Below are 22,173 nucleotides of genomic sequence, written 5' to 3'. Positions count from 1 at the left end.
GCAATAACACCATGACATCATTGTGTGAGTGGAGCCTCCCTAGAGAGGAGTGAGGGGTGGGGGCCGGAGGGGGGCAGGCGAGCTAGCGAGCAGGAGAGAGGAGCGCAGAGTGAACCCGGCGAGCACTCTAAAAGCACTTAGCCAGACACGCAGCGGCAGGGCATGCTAACGGAGCCCAAGTATGGTCGCTTTCGCAATGGCTCAGTGACGCCCTCGGAGGACCCAGCCATGAGCAGCAAGGTCGCGGCAGCCACCCCGGCCCCCTCGCCGCCTGCCTCCCTGGCCCACCCATGCCCCACGCTGGGCGAAGCCTGCTTGCCGGAGGAGCAGGAGGCCGTGACCACCTTCTGCATGCTGATCCCCAAGATTCCCCAGTGGAAGTTCTCCAGCGCCTCCGGCTTCCTGAGCCGCAGCCCTTCCAGCGCCAGCAAGGACCTGTCATCCCCGGCTAAACCCGGGGGCCCTGGAGAGGCAGAAGGTTCCTCCTCCGGCCTGGCTGCTGTCCTGAGCGCCTGTGAGCCTGTCTGCCACTCTCCTTGTTCTCTGCAGGTGATGAACCGGTTCCGAGGAGGGGGAGGGAGAAAGGCTGCTCGGGTCGAGGGGGTCAAACTGGCCGGAGAGGAATGGAACCGGAAAGGTAGCTTCATCAATAAACCGGCGCAGGGCTGGCTCCATCCGGACGAACGGGTCCTGGGACCAGGTGTCTCCTACATCGTCAGGGTAAGCCCGTTTCTCTGGCTCCACCTCCCCTCGGTGCCCACCACTGTCCAGGGCTTAACGAACTCCTATGCTGACTGCATCTCTACAGCTGGGATTGAATCAGGAGTCCGCTGCCTCGGCACTCAGATCCCTGGGCTCCTCTGTCATTAGGGGCTGGGAAGGGGAAAGGTGCCCCCAGCCATGGGTAGAGGGAAGTTTGGGATGATTCTCCCCCCCAGTTCCCCAGAGTTTTCAAGGCTTCCTCATTCCAGTTCCCTCTGTTCAAGGCCTCAAAGCCGAGCCGTCACCCTGCCCTGGCAGGGGTTGGTGTGGCATCGTCAAAGGCCGTCACCATGACACCACGGTAGCTGGGACGTAATTACGACTTGGGCCCTTTGAGGCAGCCTGGCCTTGCCCGGGTGATTACACATGGTTTAAAATGAGTGCACTGCTGCTTAGCCAGCATGAGACCCATACTCAGCTGCCAACAGCACTGAAAGCTTGTCCTTCACTGGGCAAGGATCTCCGGCCACTTCTTGATGAACTGAGCCCTGGAGTGGCAGGGGGTATTGTTACTCCTCCCCTATGCCAGAAATGGGGAAACTGAGGAACAAAGCAGGGCTGGTCACACAATGACTCTGTGTTGAAGGAAGGAGCAGAATCCAGCTCTCATGACTCCCAGCCCAGTGTGTCAACCCTAAGACCATCACCAAAGACCCACGGCCTCCTACGGCTCTCCTTCACCCTGTTTGACGCCACTATCATAGACTTCAGTGGAGTTACTCCTGACTTGTGCCAGTGTCAGTGAGGGCAGACTCAGCCCTGCTTAAGCCACTCCTTAAGAATCCCCTAAGTATCAGCTGGGACCACAGCATTCCCCTAAGCATCCCCTCGGCCCAGCTGTGTGTACAGCTGGGCCGAGGAAGGAGGGCCCTGTGGTTAGGGTGCTAGGCTAGGACTTGGGAAGATTGAGTTAAATTCCCTGCTCTGCTATAGACTCCTTGGGTGAGTCACTTAGTTGAGCCTTGCTTCAGTTTCTCTGTCTATACATTGGGGATAATAGCCATGCCCCGCCTCACAGGGGGTTGTGAGGATAAATGCATCAAAGATAGGGAGGGGGTCAGTTACTATGATGATGGGCTGGTTTCCAAAGGGCTCGGTTGGGCCTGGCGCACCCTGCACTCTAACATACTCACAACCCCATCCCCCCGCAGGAAGCCACTGTGGGGCAGACACACCAGCAAGACACACACACACCTCCCATTCTTAAAACTGGGAACTACGCCTGACCGTGGAAATGGTTTTGCTGTGGGGGCTGGGGTGGGGGTGTCCTAGTCTTCATCTCCCATGCAAACGCCGCTGGGCCTGCTGCTGTGGTCTGGACCCAACACAACTCCACTGATTTCATTGCTCCTAGGCTCTGAGAGCCACCAGAGGAAACCTATCAGCCTGCAGGCCAAAGGAGGCCCCCTTGGGCCCAGCGGTACTGGCTGAGGTGGTGGCCAGGACTCCCCGCTGCTTTGCACAGGTCTAACTGCTGACACCAGGTCGGGCAGAATCAGGCCCTAGGGGTTAGCTGAGAAAGGAGAGAGATTTGCCTCCCCACTCCCTGAAAAGCATGAGCCAGTCTCCCCAGCAGGGTTTGAGGTGTCCGTGGCACATTCTGGTGGGCCCCCATTCCCTCTCCATCCAGCCTTGCTTGCCAGGAGCCCTTCACTCAGAGTGTCTATTCCCTAAAGGCCTCCCGGGGCCACAGCTGGCTCCCACAGCAAGACGCAGCTTCGAAGCAGGCTCACGCTCCTCGACCCAGGGGTTTACAAACCCAGGGCCAGACTCTCAAAGGTATTTAGGCAGCTCGGGCTCTTCAGCTTCCCCCTGCACTGAGCTCCTGTGGCCAGCCCCAGTCTCCTCCTGAGCCACAACTTCCACCCTGCTATTTTGAGCACGCTTTCTCAAGCAGAACTCGTGTGCATCTGTCCACCCGCGCTGGGAGGCTTGCACCCAGCTGCAGTGCAGACAACCCCCATGGGAGTTAGGTGTGGAAATACCTCTGAGAACCTGGGCCCAAGGTCCTGATCTCTGGTCCGTCCACACAGCTAAGTGTGCAGGATTGGGGCTGGAATAGGCAGACCACGTAGACGCATCGATACACCAGAAAGCCAGGGGCTGGAAAGGCAGGTCTCCAGCTGGGGAAAGTCTGCTGCCACGGCACTGGAGGGGTCTTCCTGGAAAGGCCTTGTGGCAGATGAGTGTCCTAAACAGGAGTGGGAAGGTTCAGAAGACCCTCCTGTTTCCCAGTGCCTCCGGCCCTACAGCTGGCCTGGCCCCACCAGTGCAGTCTCTACCCTTACCCCAGAGGTAGCTGGATAGCAAGAGACAAGGGAGGGGGCAGTTTAACAAACTTCTTCACAATGGGGGCCTCTGCTCCAGCACTGAGACTGGGATCTGAGTTCAAATCCCCCAGGCTTCACAGGGAATGAATCTGGGCCCACCATAGAAATAGGGCCAGCTGTGAAGTTCGGATCTTGGGCTTTGGTTTAGGCTTATCTCCAGGGTTACCCCCCCCCCCGCCACACACCCCTAGCCCAGGGGGTGATTTTGTGGAGTGGGTTTAATGTGGCCCACCTCTCCAGATGATCCAGGGGTTAGAGCATGAAGATGGGAGGCAGGACTCCTGGGTTCTAGCCTGTTTTGGGAGGGGAGTGGGGTCTAGTAGCTGCAGCACCAGATTTGGAGCTGGGACTCTCGGGTTCCATTCAGATCTCTGCCACTGATTTGCTGCCTGATGTTGGAAAAAAAAAATCACATCTCCTGTGCCTCAGTTTCTCCATCTGCAAAATGGGGATAGTAATCACAAATACCTACTTCCCAAAGGAGTTGTGAGGGTTCATTTGTGGAAGCCCCCTGAGATTCTGGGGGTGCCAGGTGCTACAGAGGTCAGTCTCAACTACAGCGCTCTGAGCCCCCAGGTTGGTACTTTTGGGACTGGAAGGGGGAGACACTTGTAATTGAATTTGCTGATGGCATTTGGCTCCTTGTCTTATTCTCAATTAACTTGTGGTAATTTACAACTGCAGGCGAGATGGAGGAGCAGGGCAGCATGTCTCCGGTTAGCCTCTGTCTCTCTCCTTGCTCTGCCCCATCATAGATCATCAGATGTTTGATGTGTGGGACAGTGGTGGAGAGCTAACTGATTTAAAGGGAAATGTGCAGAGGTTAACTCCTTCAGTGCGGGCAGTTTCTACAGGAGGAGGTTGGCAGAAGGCAGAGAGGGGGGCATGGGACAGAGAGAGAAAAGAGATGCATTGATAACAGTGCCTTTCCTTACCAAAGGATCCCAAAGCACTTGCTGTACAGCTCTCTTTGCCCACCACTGAAATGCAGCCATCGCTGGGGTGGAATTTAGCCACTAGACTGCAGCGTAGAACAGGGAGCAAAGAAGTCGAAAGGGGATACCATGAGTCTCTGCAACAGCTGGAATGCCAGTGGGGGAGAGCACAGGGCAGGAGTCAAAGCTCAGGGGTGGGAAGAAGAGGGCATGGTCCAGTGGGTAAAGCACCGGCCTTGGAGTCAGGAGAGTCACAGAATTTAGTGCCAGAAGGGATTATTATGATAATCGCTCCTGACTCCTGAACAATAGGCTGGAACACCTCCCCCCAGCCCATAATTCAGCTGGCAGACCTAGCTCTGCCACTGCCTTGCCTGGCAACCGAGGGCAAGTCACTTATGACACTGTCTCATTGCCTCGGCTTCCTCCTTCTACAAAATGGGAATAAAGACACTTGTTTGCAGGGACCTTGGGAGACTGAGACTTATTTGAAAAGGCTTTGGGGGGGGCGGGGCGGTATCCTGTGCTGGAGGGGGCCATCCAAGGGCAAAGTCCCATTATCGCCAGCACAAAAACATTGGTGTATCTTCCTGCATCGGTCCCACTCCTGCAGAGTAGTGGCACAGCAGAAGGTAGAACCATCAGTAGGGCACTGTCCTGTCTCCCCGCTTCTCCGTCCTCCCCATAAGGCAGGACATTGATGGGGAGCAAGCTGCTGCTTGGCTTTGAAATGAAAGTAACTAGAGCTGGTAAAGACCTCCCTCCCCCCCCCCCACCCCGCCGCTCTAAGGGGCAAATCAGTACAGGTCAAGGCAGCTCTCCTAGTTTACGCCAGCTGAGGCTCTGGCCCCAGGTGTCCACCCATCAGAGAGAGGCCAGAATAAAGGTCCTGATCCTGAGACCCAGGAGCGCTGGGGTTGCTCAGAACCCCTTAGACTCAGTTCCTCCGTCGCCCACATGGCAGAGGATGTACATTTTAATCACCACTAGCAAGGGACAAGCAGGCAAGCGCTGCAGGAGGTGAGCACCTGGCGGGATGATCTGAGTGAATTTCTTTCTGGCCCTAAGCTTGCCATGGCCCTAATCAGCGGCCATACATTTTGCCTCAAGCATTTTCTCCTGGAGTCCTGCCAAGCCCATTAAACTGACCTCACCGGCAGTGCCTGCTGGAAAGGCAGCTAATGCGCCACTGCCGAGTGGTGGGAGCTGGGAGGGGGCAGAGTGACGTTCCCAGCTAGGGGGTTGGCCCCCATGCAGACAGGCAGAGCTGGAAATCATGGCTACATGGTGGCTGTTTAGCAGCTGGTGAGAGAGAGATTTTGTGGGTATCAGTCCGGTGCCCAGAGGGCAGGTGTCTATGCTGCACAAAGCCCCATGGCAACTGGCACTAATTGGCTCCCTTGCTAGTCACTTCAGTGGAGAAGCCAAGGCCTGACAACAACAGAGACGGAGTTTGCTCTTAGAGACAGGCTCCCTTCCAGCTCGGGGCTGAGGCCTGCCAAGTGGGTGGTGCGTGGGCAGTTTGCCTGGATGCTGTCTGCTCTGTCCCTGCTCGGTGCAGACAGAAGGCTGCAGAGCTGTCAGCCTGGCCCCCTTCTCCCTGGCACTGACATCCTCAAACCAGTCGAGGGGCCCGGTTGATCAGGAGAGTGAGTTATGAGCTCGGCCTGCTGAGGCGGGGCAGGATTAGCAGCGCACCAGACCAGCCTCACAGCGTAGCGTTGCCCCTCATACGCTCTGGCTCAGCTTACCTGCCGCCCCCCCTGCACTCTTCACCCTACTCCAGCCGCCGGTATGACGACCTGCCCCTCCCAGCCACGTCACTAGACAGGTCAGCCCTGCCCAGGGTAACAGAGTCCTATAGACAACGTTCAGGAAAGCACAAAACAGAGAGACCTTGGCAGCAGCCAGGCTCAGCATCCCACCTCCTTCCTTCTAGGCTGGCCCCAGCTGCAACCCACCGGCAGGTACCGGGCTATGGTCAGCCCAGGGGCTGCTTTTCTAGCCTCCCCAGAGAGTTCTGATGTGCACCTTAGCTAAGTAAAGGCTGGGAGTTTGTACATGAAATGTGCTCAGAGATACAAAGCCTCGGAGATGCTCTCTCTCTGCACCCCTCGCTGGATTCCAGAGCCCAGGCTCCAGCCCAAGCCCGACCCAAGGGTATATCTACACTGCCCGACCCAGTGCCGTGGGTCCTTTGCTGCAGTGTAGACGTACCCTTAGCCTTATGGGGCACTCCTGGGCCACTGCTCCATTCCTCACCCCTGGGAGTGTCACTGCGCTGCCCCCTGCTGACTCGGTGCAGTTAGGTGAAGGGATGCAGAGAGCCTGAACTCGCTACGCCAACAACCCTCTCACCTCCCTTCCCACTAGTGACCCGTGCTGAGCCGCAGGCCCCCAGGGCTCCGAGAAGAGAGAGGAGTTTGTGAATTCCATAAGCTGCTCGGGGTGAGCTAGCTCCCATTCCCCTGTAATCTGAGCAGGGCACTGCAGCCTGGCTGATTTCAACCCCTTTCTCTTCCAGTACATGGGCTGCATTGAAGTGCTGCGCTCCATGAGATCTCTTGACTTTAACACCCGGACGCAGGTTACCAGGTAAGCACCTCCGGGCTCCCTGCCCTGGACTTTCTGGGGTTCTCCTTCATTTCCAGATGAATGCACCAGCTTTCCAGAGATTCAAGGCTGAGAAAGCCTGTGGGATGGGTTCGTCTACACCTGCCACCTCAGGGCAAGCACAGAGCTTGCAGTCCAGCCAACGGCCTATCTGACCGCTGGCACCCACACCACCCCATAGCACACAGCGTGGGCCCTAAGGAACCCCGTCTAACCCCTTGTGCCCACACCATGCCATGGCACACAACATGGGCCCTAAGGTACAGCCAGTCTGAGCCCTGGTGCCCACACCGTGCCATAGCACACAGCAGGGGCCTTAAGGGCACCCCCCCCCCGTCTGACTTGGCTGTCTCTGCCCTCCAGCTGGTCCGTGTTTAGAAGCAGGCGATGTACAGCCACTCTCAAACCAGGCAGCTCACTAGTGTGCTGTGATGCTCACAGATCCGGACAGGGGGGCATGACCCTTCCACACTGTGGGGTCCCCTGATGGGGAGTCTCAGCACAGAGGTCAAGGACCGAATGGCTCAGGGTGAACACAGGGCAGGGGTGGGCTATGGGTGCCAGACGGCATGGAGGGGAGGGCATGTAAGCTGACACTGTTGTCCTGGTCTGGGGGAGATGGCAGGTCTCCAGTCTTCAGGGCTGGCTCCCCTTCCCCGCCCCTCAGCTCCCCCAGACACCCCGGCTGAGAAATCCCCATGTACCTTCCAAATAAAGGCACCAGCCCGGAGCACTCAGGGAAGGTATGTGGGAGGCAGGTTCTGCTGCAGCAGCTGTCTGCAAACCAGACAGGTAGCAAGAGAAGCTGGGGCTGTGGGTAGAACTGCAGAGTCTCCTGCCTGCTGATGCAGTGTAGGGCGGCCACAGGCGGATCGATAGGAGGCAGGGGAGGGGGAAGGAGCCTCCAGAGCAGATTGCCAGCCGTGGCTTATTGATGGTCCTGTCCCCGCAGCGATGTGGGAGCAGAAGTAGCACGCGCCGGGGAGCAGGGAGAAGCAAGCAGGAGGAAGGCGAAGGTGCAGGGGGAAATGCATGGAGTCAGAGTTGTGCAACCCCCGTCCAAGTTCTGGGGATGGGGACCAGGTCCTTGGGAGCCATCTCTCTCGGGCACGTGGATTCTATGGGCTTGGGGAGCAGGCCGAGCTTCTCGCTGGGACTCAGGGCCCCGCCGGCTCCGTGTAGCTTCTGCATGTCGGCCGAGCGCCATATTTACCCTACCCCAGGGCCGGGGGACCAGCAAGCAGGACAAACGCTGCAGGCACCCAAACAATGAGGCTGAGCTGGGCTCCGGTTTGGGAGGCTCTCACTCAGCTCGCTGACAAAGGATGCCTTGGGAAGTCCCCCCAGCTCTGGGCCGTGGCCGGTGGGCTGCTCAATGCCAAGCAATGCACTGCTGAGCCCAAGGCTTCTCCCCTTGGCAACCAGGCCGTCTAGTGCAGCAGCTGCAGGTGGGTGCACAGGGCAGGGGCGTGGACGGATGGTTGTCACATGGCTTTATGCCCATGCCTTGCCGGGCTGGACAGTGCCCCATTGGGACGGTGGCCCCAGTGGCACAAATACACCACCTTGATCCCACGCTACCTCTTCCTCCTCGAGCCGGTCACTGGCCCTGGGACACTGGGGAGGGGAGCACTGGCCGATGGACACTCAGAGGGAGGAGCCTGAGCAACAAGTACCTGGTGTTTAATTATTAAAGCCGTAGCATGGAGAGAGCCAGAGAGAAAGGGCTGCTGGATGTCAGTGCAGAGTCCCCACAACAATCCTGCCCTCCCCTACTCTTTCCCAGCCAGAGGATGTGGACTAGCTGCCCCTGCCCCGGCTGTCATTGCAAGGGTCCCTGGTGCAGCCCCCAGGAGGCAGCATTTTAGCAGGGGAGGTGGGGGGTGAGGTTAGATCCCACTGACCCAGTCTTGCCATGGGGGCTCGAGGATTAACCCCAGCCTGCTTGATTCTTTGCTTGCAGGGAAGCCATCAACAGACTGTATGAGGCGGTGCCTGGGGTCAAAGGGGCCTGGAAGAAGAAGGTGGGTAATTGTGCCTCAGTTTCCCCATCTGTAAAACAGGGCTGATGATGCTGACTTAGCTTTGCAGACCCTGAGCAGACGTGGCTAAGGGTTATTAAGGCAGGTTCAGGTTCTGGGATCTCTCCCCCAGGATCTTCGGCGCACTCTCCGCTGGGAGCCCCTTCCCAGCACTGTTGACCTGTGCAGAGTGGTTGTCTGCAGACAGGAAGCTGGACACTTCACTGACTGTGCCTGGGCTGGTTCAGCTCAGCAGAGTTGCAGAAGCTTCCTGCACTGTCCCCCCCTCGCCCTGTCTGGTTAGCTGAGCGCAGCACCCAGCGTTACCCCAGATGAGGCAATGACCTGCCAGCCCTTTTCTCCTTCCCCAGGCACCCAACAAAGCCCTTTTCTCCATCCTGGGCAAGAACAACCTGCACTTTGCTGGCATGAGCATCACTGTCAACATCTCCATCGACGGGCTCAACCTCATGATCCCCACCACCCGGCAGGTTAGTGCCCACCCAAGTGCTCCGCCCGCTCCCTTGGGGCATGGAGATCTAGGACCAGGGACAGAGGAGAGGTCGCTTGCACCTCTCCTATCCAGTGGTTGTGGGGACTCATGCAGCCCCTAGCACAGGTTAGAGCAGCCTTGTGACTGCTCTAAGTTGTGCCACGGCTTCTGGGGCCCGGGGCTAAATTCTGCTCTCAGCTTCACTGCTGTAAATCCAGCATCATTCCCCCAAATGCAAAGGATCCACTCTTGGGTGACAGAGAGGCACCCCATCACCTGTCCCTTTACAGGGGTGAGCCCAGCCCCTGGATCGGGGCCCCACCCAATTTGGGGATCAGCATATCTAGCTTTAGAGGGCAGGTGAGCAGCACCCTTGCTTATCTTCTGAGCACAAGGATCGAACAACTCAGGGTTACACAGGATGGGGAACTAGGGTCATGGCAGAGATTAGAACTCAGGTGGGCCCAGCTGCCAGTCCGCTGCTCCAACCACTAGGCCATCCTTTGCTCTTGCAATCCCTCCCATGTCGTTTTGTCCCCTTTAAACAGTCAAGCAAGCCGGTCAGGCTACACAGGGTGGCAACAATCTGGGAGCAGGGGAATTCCTGGGTGCAATCCGAGCAGGGAGGGGAAGCTGGCATTTCTGAACCAACCATGCTCGCCAGCAGGAGGCAGGTGTGTCCATTCGACAAGCCGCAGCCTACACACCCTAGGCCAGGTGGGGTGGATACAGCCGGCCTAGCTCCCACCCCAGCAGCAGAGGAAAGCCAGGACTGTTCCCAGAGCATTGACTTTCGGCGGGTCGATCCCCACCCTCCCACCGCTCTATGGAGCCGCTGCGCTGAGTGATTCGTGAAGATCTTTAATGCCTGCCTCTGTCCCCTGCAGATCATTGCCAACCACCACATGCAGTCCATCTCCTTCGCCTCGGGGGGCGACACGGTAAGGGCCACCCTCGGCATGCAGAGATAGAGGAGTCACTAGCTCCCCGCGGCCCCTCTCCCTTCTGCATCTCCTCCTCCCCCCTCCATATCACCCCCTTTCCATCCCTCTCTTTTCTCCCCTCTGCCTCAGTTTCTTTGGCCTCTGGCCATGATCAACGGGCAGCAACAATCACACTGCCAGTGGACCAGCTTCTACCTGCTGCAGCCTCAGTCCTGGGCACTGACAGCGGGGTGCGGGAAGGTTGTGTGTGTGTGTGGGGGGGGTTGTGGGTCTGAAACTTTGAAATGTTCTCACACAACGCTGGGACAGCTCATGTTAAAAGTCCAGCAAAAGATGCTGCCGTGTTCCCACTTCCATGGTTTAAGCAACAACAGAGCAAAGGTGTTGCAAATACAGCAGCCGTCCGCTCACCAACACACACACACCCCACACAGGTGTGCGAGAGAGGGTTTGAGGCACGGTGAGGAGACCTGCCATGTTTATCAATCTTGTCTATAGTGGGTGTCTTCTCTCTAGATACTAGAAGTGGCTGTTGAAGGGGGCGGGCGTGTGTGCACACGCTGCGGAATCGCTTTGTGGTTGGGGTTGTGGCAGGCCTGCTTTGTGAGTGGGAGGTTGCCACTTTTCTGCATTTCAAAGGTGGTAACTCTAGTCTGGGGGGGGGAAGAAGGCAACTCCCCTCCCCCTCAACTTGTTTCCATCCCAAGAGCTCAGGGGTCCTGCCTGGCCTCTCTCCCTCTCCACCTGGGTCTTGCAACAGCTCCTAAGCTCTGAGGAGAGAGCAAAGCAGCAGGGAAAGGCAAGAGATAGTCAGAGAAACGCCTCTCTGACCGGTTGGTTCATCCAAGGCTCTCCCACAGAGGAGCATCTACCCCTGTGCACGAAGCAGTGACCTGCCATGCCTGGACTGACCAGAGGGGGAGCGCTGCAGAGGGACACAAGCCGCTTCCTGGCCCCCATGTCCCAAGTGCACTTGTCTGCCAGAACAAACTCCCTTCACAGAGCCTGACCCTGTAATAAGAGTCCATCCCTGCAGGCAACAGGCAATTTGCATTCCGCACCCCCCCACATACACACACACACTCTCAAGGATTGGGGCCTGGAACCCTGCTTCTTTCACCCCCAAAGCCCAGCCACCCCCTACATGAGCTCCTGCAGCTGCCAGGGGTAGTATGTCCTTTATCTCCTCTTTGGGCTGCAGCCACTAGAGGGCAATCCTCCCTCAGTCAGCCCCAGGGAGCTGGTTTGTTACAGCACAGGCTGCCTGCTAGGCACGACAGAGGGCAGATTGCCCTGGGGCAATGTGGGGGGAGGGAGTCCCAGCACCGGGTAACCCTCGCTGTCTCTGCGGCGCTCCCAAGCCCTCACCAGCCAAGGAGGGAGTATATCAGACCAGGGACCTACACCCACGTTACCCGGGGAAGGGGGATCTGCCAGCCCGGGGACCGTGGCTCATGCCCCTTTATACCCAGGTTCATAGCTCTGCCTCAAGTCCCTCTACTCTTAGCCCACAGGCCAGATCCCAGGAACGATAGCCACAAACCCCTTCCTTCCCTGACTCTCCCTTTCTCTCCAGGACATGACAGACTACGTGGCCTATGTGGCAAAGGATCCCATTAACCAAAGAGGTGAGCAGGGCAGAGGTGAGAGGACACAGGGGGGTAACAAAGAGAGGGGGTAAGCAAGGCAGGATCAAGGCTAAACAGAAGACCCATACTGGCCAGAAGTATGGAGAAGGGTTCTCCCCCCGCCACCCACCTCTTGTGCATTTATTGTAACAGGGGAACTCACCGCCGGAGCACCTCCCCATGCCAGCATGTGGCCTAGCAGGGATACTTCCACTCTGGAGGCTCTTTTCCCCTGGATCTGCCACAGCTTCTCCCAGGGACAACCCTGCTTCCGAGAATCCCTCCATGAGGTTCTCCTGCTGGCTGGGCCACGGCTTGCTTCCCCACCCCTTTCTCTCTCAAGCCTTTTGATGAGGCCTCGGCGTTCGCCATGCAAACACCTGACCCTATTAGTCCCACCTCCTTAGGCTAGGGGGAAGTTGATTATGGCTCAGGCAAGACTGGCCCCATTTCACCTTAAAGGGGCCTGTTACCCCCATGGCAGGAAGGGAAGGGGCAGAGCAGCTTACAGATGTTCTAGGAGAGATCCATGGTTGTGGGAGCTAATAAAATGTAAGATGGGGTCGGATTGTCCGATTCGCTCCGTTCTGCCACTGAAGAGGATGAGGAGGGTGGTGGCGGCGCCCGGTGGGTGAAAAGCTGAACTGGGTCCAAGCTGGATTTGCTAGACCAGATTCCACCATGTTCAGAAAAAATGAACCTCAGCTCTGGACCCACTCTGGTTCTGTGACCCTGAACCCCAGCCTGAAAGGCCTTCCATCTTCCGCTCCACCCGGCTGGCTCCTGGCTGGGACAAGGCCCTGGGGAGGCCAGGCTCCCATTCTGCAAGCACTGCCATATGTCACCCGGGGGCCTTGTACACAGTCCGGATGCCCCGCCTGATGTGTCTGTGTCTCTCCCCCTGCCGGGCAGCCTGCCACATCCTGGAGTGCTGTGACGGGCTGGCTCAGAGCATCATCAACACGGTGGGACAGGCCTTCGAGCTGCGCTTCAAGCAGTATCTGCACAGCCCCCCCAAGGTGGTGGTGCCACCGGACAGGTAGGGGCGGGGAGAGACACGGGGCCTCTTGGTGCTGCTGGGGTCGCCCTGGCCCTGCACCTTCTTGCCGTATCCTGGACAGCAATTCCCAGGCATATTCCCAAAGCTTGTCCAGGTGAATGAGGCCTTGCAGCCTTCTACCCCCATGTTCATCTGTCCCTTACGCTGGCATCCCAGCCACTTCCTACTGCCCCCACCAGGTGCTCTCCAGACTTGGGGACAAGGTGACGTTCACACTGCCAAGCCTTCACGGAACTGCTTGGCAGTCAGCACCTGAGCAGGACCTGAGATGCTTCAAGCCCCCAGCAGGGCTGTTGGTGGAAGAATGGGACCGTCCTCTGCTTGGTGCATTGAGGTGTTACGAGTCTCTGCATCACAAGATACAGGGCCCTGCAGCATTCTCCATACGACTGTGGCTCCGGGGGCTGAGGTGCCCTGGCTGTGGATTCTGTTGCAGCTATGGGTGCTATGTCCAGGATGCTCTCAGTGCTAGGTGCTACCATGCCCTGTGTGCTCAATCATGAGATGGCCCAGCTCTTGATGCCCTGGGTGCTAGGTCTGGGGATGCTCTGGGTCTGGATGCTCCAATGGCCTGGGGTGCTAGGTCCCGGGACGCCAGAGCTCTGAGTAGAGTCACCGTGGTTCTGGATTCTCTAAATCCTGTATCCTCTGTTGCACAGGGTAATGGGGACTGAGGAATCCGCGTGGGGCGATGAAGAGGAGACGGCTGAACACGATTATTACAACAGCATCCCAGGGAAGGAGCCTCCTCTAGGGGGACTCATCGACTCTCGGCTCAGGCACACGACGTTGCTGGGCCACGTGCCCTCCCAGCCCTCCTGCGCCGGTCACTTCAGCCAGGTGAATCCTGCAGTCAGCACGCTTGGCTGTACATCTGCCCCAATTCCCCCCAGCCCTACAACCTCCCCACCCCACGGCTGCACCCACAGCCTCCTGTGTTGAATTGAGCCTTTTCCCCTGATGCTGACAGCTGGAAACCAAACCTGGTTCTTGTCCCCATGGAGGACTCATGCAGTGAGTGCCTGGTGCGGGGCCAGGCCTGGAGCTTCTCTGGGGTCAGGGATGGAGGTTGGTCCATCAGGGAGAGCCCCATACAGGGAGATCCTCTGGGGCTTGAGGGTTCCGTTGTCCAGCAGTAAAGTCTGTCACAGCCTCTGGGGCGCGTGGGATTTTACCAAACGCTCCAGCCATTGAGTCATCGGTTCATTGCATTTAAGGCCAGAAGAGACCATTCAATCTTCTGCACATCACAGGCCGCAAACCCCCAGATGAACGTGCTGCAGCCGCCAGGAGACTAAATAATGGTGTGCAACAGGCAAAGAACAGGAGGGACGGAGGCGCACCAATCCCACGGCCCCTGCATGGGCAGCCACTAAACCCCTCGGCTGTGTCACCGCGTTACACAGAGGAGGGAGCTGAAGCGTGCAGGGGTGAAATGACTCGCGGCAAGCCGTGGAAGTGTGGCTAGAGCTGGGTTTAGCACGAAGGGATTTGTGGCTCTCCAACCCATGTGCTTGGAGACTGCACTGCCACTGCAGGGGCTCCGTGGGGGGACCTGCTGCACACTTCCATGAGCTGTGACCTCCAGGCTGTGTTTCTGGGCCTAGCAATGTTCTCCATTTGCCAGCAAGGAATGAAGGCCCTGAGGAGGCAGCGAGCAAAGCTAGGGTATCAGCTGTCCTCACACCTCCACCTAATGCATCTCCCTGTCCACTGCCTGGGTCTCCAGATCACATGCCCACGTGTGGAGGGGAAACAAACCTCCTGCATCATGTGTGGTGCATGGACCGAGGTCTGATTCTTCTGCTTCACAGGTTGGATTTCCTGCCAGAAGAGACCAGAACAGCCACCTGGGCTCCCACTGGGACGGCGACGCTCCCGGTACGTGCTGCAGCTTGAAGGCGTCATTTAACCCAGGGACTCGCGTCCCTGCGGGTACTGGAATGCATGGCCCAAGGACTCGCAAATGCCTGTGGTGGGATCCTCGGAGATGGGCATCACTGTCCCTCGCTGGCCAGTTATGAGAAAACTAGCTGAGAACGATGCATGGAGCAGCTGCTTGGTGCGACGCCCCTTTTGCAAACCTGATTCTTTGGCATGAGTCACACGGCCTGGCACGTCAGCTGATCCTTCCGTGCCATCACCACATGGACTCCAGGGAGAACTGTCAGGGAATGGGGGTGTTTCTGGTCACCAATGAGCTTGTCCCCGAGTCTCCCCTGGATGGTACAGCAGCTGCTCCCATCAGAGACGATGTAGGAAGCCTGGTCGCCTCCTCCTCCCCTAGCGAGTCAGAGTGAAAGGGCCAAAAACAGGGAGGTGAAAGGCCCCGGGGGAAGGTGAGATCAGTGTAGGAGTGCGTGGCCAAGGAGAGGACAATCCTAAAGGGAGGAGCAGAGGGAGGTTCAGGCTGCATAGAGCAAGGAGAGCTTCCGAGCAGGGAGAGTGTGTGAGGTGGAACTCACCTCCCCAGGGAAGCGAAGGGGGTCCCCATTGGTACAACTGGACAAGACACCAGAGGATAGAGCATAGGGAGTGATCCTAGCATGGGCGGTGGGTACCGTAGCTGAAGGAGGCTGTGTCTCCCCAAACAGCCAGGCCCAGCTCTCCTCTCCTACTTTCCGCTCTGCGTGTGGCTCCAGTCCCCCAGTGCTGGCCCCAGTGCTGTGCTGCCCACCTTCCCCGCGCTCCGGGGGGCTAGCCGGGGTGGAGGCTGGTGGCTGCAGTGAGGGGGGGCTTTGGGCTCCAGCAGGCAGTCAAGGAATCAGAGGTGGGGCCTCAGGCAGAAGGGGCAGGGCTGGGGGCTAGCCTCCCTCAGCCGGCGGTTCATGGCTCCTGGGGTGGCAGGCCCGGCTCCTGTGTTCCTTTGCACAGAGCCTGCTGGCACTCACTGCAGGGCACGGTTGTGTCTTCCAGGCCAGTCCTGCGACGGCTACCTCCAGGCAGACAGCCAGCCCCTCGGATGCCGTGACTACGAGGAGCACATGTACGTCAACACGCAGTGCCTGGACGGCTGGGAGCACGAGGCAAGCCCCCCCAAGGATCTCTTTGACATGAGTAAGACAGCAGCCTTGCTTGGCATGAAGGGTGTGGGGAAGGTGCAGGAAGCTGTCAGGATTGCTGAAAGCCATGATCTCAGGCCCTGCTTTCCTCCCACTCTGATGTAGGAGAGGAATCAGGTTCTCAGGAGGTGGCCAGACGTGAGCTTGCTTAGCTTGCATGCTCACAGCTCGAGGTTCACCCTGCAGCCAGACCTGTCTGCTAGGAGCATACGCCAGCAGTCTCTGTGTCTCATCTACATTTGAGAGGGGATGGGCTTTACCGGGAGGGGCGTTTTGTCTCCTGGTGTCAGGTGATCCATGCAGCAGCCATGCGCTTGGCCCGTACAGGCACCAGGCTGAAGCCCACGTCACAGATTCCCTGCTGGGGGGCAGAGAGATTCCACTCGCAGCTCTGCAATGAACTTTCCCTTCTCTGCGTGAGGGGAGCTGCAGCGCCAGCCTGGCTGCCTTGTGAAAAGGTAGCATGCGAAGACCCCCGGGGTCATCCAGCCTGGGAGAGATGAATGCTTCTCGGGGTCATCCAGCCCCACAAGCTGGTGTGGGGTCAGAGAGTTAGGCCGGCCAGCTCCTGGCAATGTCAAAGCGACGCCTGGGGCCTTCACCAAATGGCTCTGCTGTCAACAGTGCTGTCGCCATCTGGCCTGTGTTCAATGCTGCCCTCTCCTGGCTGTAGTCTGTGTCGCTCAGCTAGGAGTCCTAGACTCTGTACTGCTAATGGTACTCCAGTAGTAGGTGCCCGTGCTTTTGAATCAGAAGCCCTGTTCTACTCCTGTTTTAGCTTTGCGGCCTCAATATGCAGCAGAGCGACAGCCTAGGGAGCCAGGGATTCGTTACTGTACCCTGCTCTCTCCTGAGCTCAGATCCCTCAACAGACCATAATGAATTTACCCTCCACAGCCCTGTAAGGAGCAGGGATGCCTGCGTGACCCCCTTTCACAGGTGAGGAGGCCGATTGAGCAAATAGACCCCAGGACTCCTGCCCCTTCCCTGCAAGGCCCCCGGCCCCTATGCTGAAGGGAGAGGCAGCAGCCTGCAGACTTGAGGTCCAAGTGGGAGCCAGTCCTGAGTGCATCTAGCTGAGAATTCACATCGTCCCAAGGAGCTACAGACCCTGCACTGCCCCTGAGGCTTGGCCAGCACTCGTTGCTCCAACTCTGTCAGTGAGCAGCTCCCGTTTCCAGCCAGGAGCCGAAAGACACGAACCAACCCACCCACCCCAAGCGACGGCTAAGGAAGGACAAAGGGCTCTGCATCTTTTCTGAGGGTGACACCGCTGAGCAGCTGTGGACTGAATGGCCTGGGCTGCGGCAGCGCTGAGTGTGAGATGCAAAAAACAACTTGCCCTCCGCCACGTCCTGGTGCCCTGCTGGATGCGGGCAAGCTTCTGTGGATTTGTTTAGCCAGTGCCCCCTTGGCTGGCATTCCCAGAAAACACAGGAACAGACACCCAGCCATTTGCCTTTCACAGGGGCTTGGCAGTATCGCTAGCATCCATCTTCAGTAATGCACCAATGGATGACTGGCTGGCTATTTCACACCTGCCTGGAGCCCTCATCTCTGGAGGGTCTGAGCATCTCATCAGCTTTAGCCTCCTAACCCCCCTCAGAGGCAGGGCAGGGCTATTAACCCCCATTACAAATGAGATCTGAAGTCAAGAGATGGAGAACCCCAGAGGGAAAGCAGGGTTTCAAACCTAGATTTCCAGAGTGCTAGGTTCACACAGAAGCACTGGGCCGTCCTTCCACTGCAGGGCAGCCCCTCTCTGCAGTGAGTCTCTGAGTCCGTGTCAGCTGATTCAGGCTCGCCCTACGAGGCTAGAAATAACGGTGTAGCCACAGCTCAAGCCAGGGCTCTGAGGCCCACCCCCCACGCCGGGTTTCAGCTGCAGCCCAAATGTCTGCGTGGCTATTTTGAGCCCTGTGAGCCTCAGTTACTGTTGAGACTCGTGGCTGCGGGTTGGGTTGGTATTTTTTTGCAGTGTAGACGTACCCACAGTCAGGCCTGGGCTTCACACCCCTGCTGAACTGGGGCCTGTTGCGCTGGGCTGTTCGTCCCTTTGCAGCATTTCACCTCGTCGCTTTGGTTGGGCCGAGGTGGTGATTTCCAGGGGTTTAGCCGTGCTACAGAGCCCAGTTCCTCAGATACAAGGAGGGGAGACGACTCCTCTGTCCCAGGAAAGCCCAGCAAACCATTCCATTGCGCATGCGTCTCCTTGGAGAAAGGAGGAGAGACCACAGCATGTGTGGCAGACGTTACCCGTGTCACCCAGTGCCCCACCGGAAGGTGCTCAGAGACTGCGGTGACGGGCACGGTATAAGAACCTCACTAGAACAGAAGAGTGGGAGTTGCCTTTGGGCTTTGGCTCAAGGCCTTTAAAAGAGCCGGCCTCAGGTCCAGCAATGGGAGAATTCTTCCCAGACCCAGCTGGCAGTAGGTCTGGGGACTGGGGGCCCTGTGATGTGATCCCGGCTAGGGTAGCTGCTACGGCCTGTCCCCTCCTTGCTTTATATTCCTGGCTTCTTGCAGGGCCCTTCGAAGACGCCCTAAAGCTGCACGAGTCCACGGTGGCTGGTGGGGCCAGCCCTCCCCTTGAGGACCAGTGGCCCAGCCCGCCTACCCGGAAGGCTCCCATCGCCCCCACGGAAGAGCAGCTGAAGCGGGAGCCTTGGTACCACGGGAAGATGAGCCGGCGAGACGCTGAGAAGCTACTGCAGATGGACGGGGACTTCCTGGTGAGGGACAGCATCACCAACCCCGGGCAGTACGTCCTGACGGGCATGAACAGCGGGCAGCCCAAGCACCTACTGCTGGTGGATCCCGAGGGCGTGGTAAGGACCGGGCTGGGCTCCCCAAACTCAGCCCGAATGTCCTTGATGGGCACCCCACCCCGCTTAGCCCCACCAGCCTCCTCTCTGGGTGGGCGCTACCGGCTGCCGCCTAACACCCACCCCCTTCCCTGTTATGTTGCTCCAGGTGAGGACCAAGGACGTCCTGTTCGAGAGCATCAGCCACCTGATCAACTACCACCTGCAGAACGAGCAGCCCATTGTGGCAGCGGAGAGCGAGCTGCACCTGAGGCAGGTGGTGAAGAGGAAGCAGTGATGGCTGGGTGCGTCCCCCCGGCAGGGGCCTACAGGGGGCAGGCAGGAAACCAGGGGGCCTGATTTTCTCATGCCCTCGCCCCAGTCAGAGCAGTGGGGAATCAGCCACCCCCTCTCTCCTCTGTGGGGGTGACCCAGTGGGGACAGGCCCGGTATCCACTGCCTCTTGGGCTGGGCTAACGAGGGTCGCTGGGAGCGAGACACGCTCTGAGCATGCTGGGCCTCTGACGCTGTGATCCCTGATAGAATCTCCTTTTTCTCTGGCCCAGAGCCCCCCAAGGACCTGGCTTTGTACCCCGAATGCCTGCCCAAGGAGGAAAGGGGGGCCAGGTGAAAAAGCAAGTGGATGCCACAGACAGAAAGCCCCCCCCCCACCTTCCCTAAGCAGCATCCACAGTCCCCTCTGCTCCTCCTCTTCCTTCACCTACTGACACAGTCACCCTCTCTCTTTCCCCAGGGGACCGTTTTCCCTTCCCTCCCGAACAGCTTCCTCTTTCCCTCTCTCCTCTACTTGTGGCCATGCTCCCTCCTTCTCTCCCCCTCCTCTGGACTCACGCCACCTTCCCTCTTGCCCATGGATGGCTGTCACCCGCCTACAGGTTACTGCTGCTGTTCCCCCGCCTACAGGCAGCCACCTGCGCCCGTGTCTCTTCGGTGGACCCCTGTCCATTCGTGTTCTCTCTCCCACCTCCACCAGTGGAGTGCTGTCACATCCCCCCTCTCTCTCCTCCAGCTCTGTGCCATCTTCCGTCTCTCTCTCTCTCTCTTACAGACTGTTGCTACATCTCCTCTTTCCCTCTTAGCTGCAGGCTGCTGCCACAACCCACGCCGACTTTTTCACTCTTCCTCCTAGCCTGAGATGGAGGTGATGTATTTATTCTACACGTGCCGATGAAACTCCGACTGGGACGTTAGCACGGCTCTCCCCACCATCCCTACCAAGGAGCCCGGATGACACAAATGGAGCTCAGCTCTTTGCCGTGTACATCCCACCAGGAGCACACATACAACAGATCAAACCTACCCCCAACTTCTTAGACTAGTAGTTAATTAAACCAAATGAATTGTGAGCAGGGAGCTGTGCTCGGGAGCTGCTTGTATCCCCGCCTGGGCGCGGACTGTGGTCTACTGCCTAAGTGCGGCGCTGGGTGCCAGGACTCCTGAGCTCTTTGCCTCCACCTCTGCTGCTGACTGGCTGGGTGACCTTGGGCAAGTTGCTTCGCCGCTCTGTGCCTCAGTTTCCCCATCTGTAAAATGGGGAGGATGATACTGACCTACCTACCTACCTACCTCGCAGGGGGTGCTGCGGGGAGGAGTTAGCTAAAGCTGGTGTGGCCTTCTGAGTGCTAAATAGCATCCAGCTCAGCGGTTAGGTTTAGTTGCTGCTAGAGACCATCAGAGGGGTAGGGAACCCCCTTTGGAGGTATAATTGGGTGTGTCGGGAGGTGTCAGAAGCACAAGGCCCCATTCCCATCTGCAAGGAGAATAGGAGCCTCTTCCCCATCTCACAAAACCTCCCAAGCCAACCCATTACGGTAACAGCTGCTTAGACTCCACTTTACAGCCATGAGGGGACAATCTTGTAATTACGTTATCTGACTGAGATGGCCCATCATTAGGGAAACAATGTCAGACCTTATCAGCACTCTGCTTATTGAATCAGGACCAGAAGACAGAGGTTTGGACTTTGGAAGAGAGGACAAAAGCGACACAAATGAGGGTTTGGCCGTCCCATTGCTGGGACGAATCTCTCCTTCTGCACAGATACCCAGGGGGTGACTTGGTGTCCACTTGGCTTCTGTCATGCTTCAGAGCCTCAGCCAGGCTCCTAGTACCTAGCCCGGGTCATGGCACTGCCCTTCCGCTCTGGCTGGGGTAGCCAGGTGCCTGCTTCCTTTGGATGGTGGAAGATGGGACCTTCCCCAGAGCCTAAGCTTTGGAGACTCACCAAGCACCAGCTCCTCCTAGGCCACCTGCTCCCAAGTGGCATCACCTCAGGAGATGCCAGAGTCCTCTTCCAGCAGGGGTCCCTACTCTTTGGAAGCTCCTATCTCCTCCAGTCCCACCCCAGAATGGAAAGGTACCTTCTCCAGCAAGGTGGGTCTTGCTCTTCTCAGGCACACAGGTCTGATTTTACAGGTTACCCGGCACTGAGCATCCATCAGCTGGGACCCACGGTGAGATGTCCACTGAACGGCTGTAGCCTTTTAAAGGCTACGCAGCAATTGTCTCTCCAGCGCGCCGGCTTCGGGGGAGCATCTGACACGCAGCGAGGGGTTCGCTGGTTTGAATATGTTTCTAATTAAATGTGGAAATGATCAAATGGCCTGAGCGTGATCTTGCCTCTGCTTGACAGGCCCCGGTGCAGCATGTGACCTGGGGGAAGAGATGAACAGAGCCATCTGTCTCCGCTCTGGTGTGGGACAGCTGGTGCTCGGTGCAAACAGCTGCTCAGGTGAAAGCAGGCCATGACTGGTCACTCCTGGCTCCTGTGCCACTGTGGGGCAACTTTCAGGTACTGTCCCATGATCCTCCACCTGGTCCAGACACTGAAGTTACCTAATGGCAGCATAAGCTCCCAAGTGGTTGGTCCCTATGGCCCATTCTGTCCTTGGCCTCATTGCCAACAGGCGGTTGGGAGGCGCATCCCTCAAGGCAGCCCTACCAGGGATTGAACTGGGGTCCTCCAGAACTAAAGGCATGAGCAGCTACAGCATGAACTAACCAGCCAAGCTGCCCCAGATATGCTCTGCAGATCAGGCACCGTGGGGTACATGCAATACACGGGTTTTACGTGCTGGGTCCTCCAGACAACCTAGCCAAGCAGACACTTCATTTGTAACGCCCCTTGGAATTCCGCTCCCCTCCCGCCTCCCCTACACGCTCCCAAGCACCTGATTTCTGAAGTGGCTTCTGGCAGATTGAGCCCAGCACCTAGTCCTCGCCTCCCTGATCCTGTGATCCACGCTGGGCATCACTGAAATTAAGAGGGAGCCCCCCTGATTTGGAATCCAGGTTTGGATTCTGGATTCTCACTGGATCTGGGGGTGCCTAGACCTATGGAGGGGGCTCGGACCCATTAGAGAGAGCTCAGCTGTGACATCTGCAGCTGGATCCAGAGTTTGAGCTCAGCCTAGGACAGAGAGTGGGGAAGCACTCTGGATTTCACACCCCTACCTGGGATCAGATTCTCAGACGTGCAGCCCCATTGACAACGTCAGAGT

At 58.0% G+C, this 22,173-nt stretch overlaps 1 protein-coding gene across 1 annotated transcript; it reads left to right on the top strand.

The window, feature by feature from the left end:
• Nucleotides 1-228: 228 nt before the first annotated feature.
• Nucleotides 229-21,207, top strand: SHC2 (SHC adaptor protein 2). Its single transcript, XM_050934132.1, has 13 exons — nucleotides 229-720; nucleotides 6,552-6,622; nucleotides 8,604-8,664; nucleotides 9,033-9,152; nucleotides 10,042-10,095; nucleotides 11,675-11,726; nucleotides 12,639-12,765; nucleotides 13,446-13,626; nucleotides 14,601-14,667; nucleotides 15,703-15,843; nucleotides 18,375-18,676; nucleotides 18,822-18,957; nucleotides 19,753-21,207. The coding sequence occupies exons 1-12, from the start codon at nucleotides 229-231 to the stop codon at nucleotides 18,948-18,950; spliced, it is 1,797 nt and encodes a 598-aa protein (XP_050790089.1). The 3' UTR covers nucleotides 18,951-18,957; nucleotides 19,753-21,207.
• The last annotated feature ends 966 nt before the right edge of the window (nucleotides 21,208-22,173 follow it).

Source organism: Gopherus flavomarginatus, chromosome 24 (genome assembly GCF_025201925.1).
Source record: "Gopherus flavomarginatus isolate rGopFla2 chromosome 24, rGopFla2.mat.asm, whole genome shotgun sequence".
NCBI lineage: Eukaryota > Metazoa > Chordata > Testudines > Testudinidae > Gopherus > Gopherus flavomarginatus.
Note: the sequence above shows the minus strand (reverse complement) of the source record. Positions and strands in the feature narration are given on the sequence as shown.

Excerpts from the sequence above, each read along its gene's own strand:
- SHC2 (XM_050934132.1), top strand. The coding sequence starts at position 229 with ATGAGCAGCAAGGTCGCGGCAGCCACCCCGGCCCCCTCGCCGCCTGCC. Across the intron at positions 721-6,551 it reads GTGTCTCCTACATCGTCAGG|TACATGGGCTGCATTGAAGT; the intron begins GTAAGCCCGTTT and ends TTTCTCTTCCAG. Across the intron at positions 11,727-12,638 it reads GGATCCCATTAACCAAAGAG|CCTGCCACATCCTGGAGTGC; the intron begins GTGAGCAGGGCA and ends CCTGCCGGGCAG.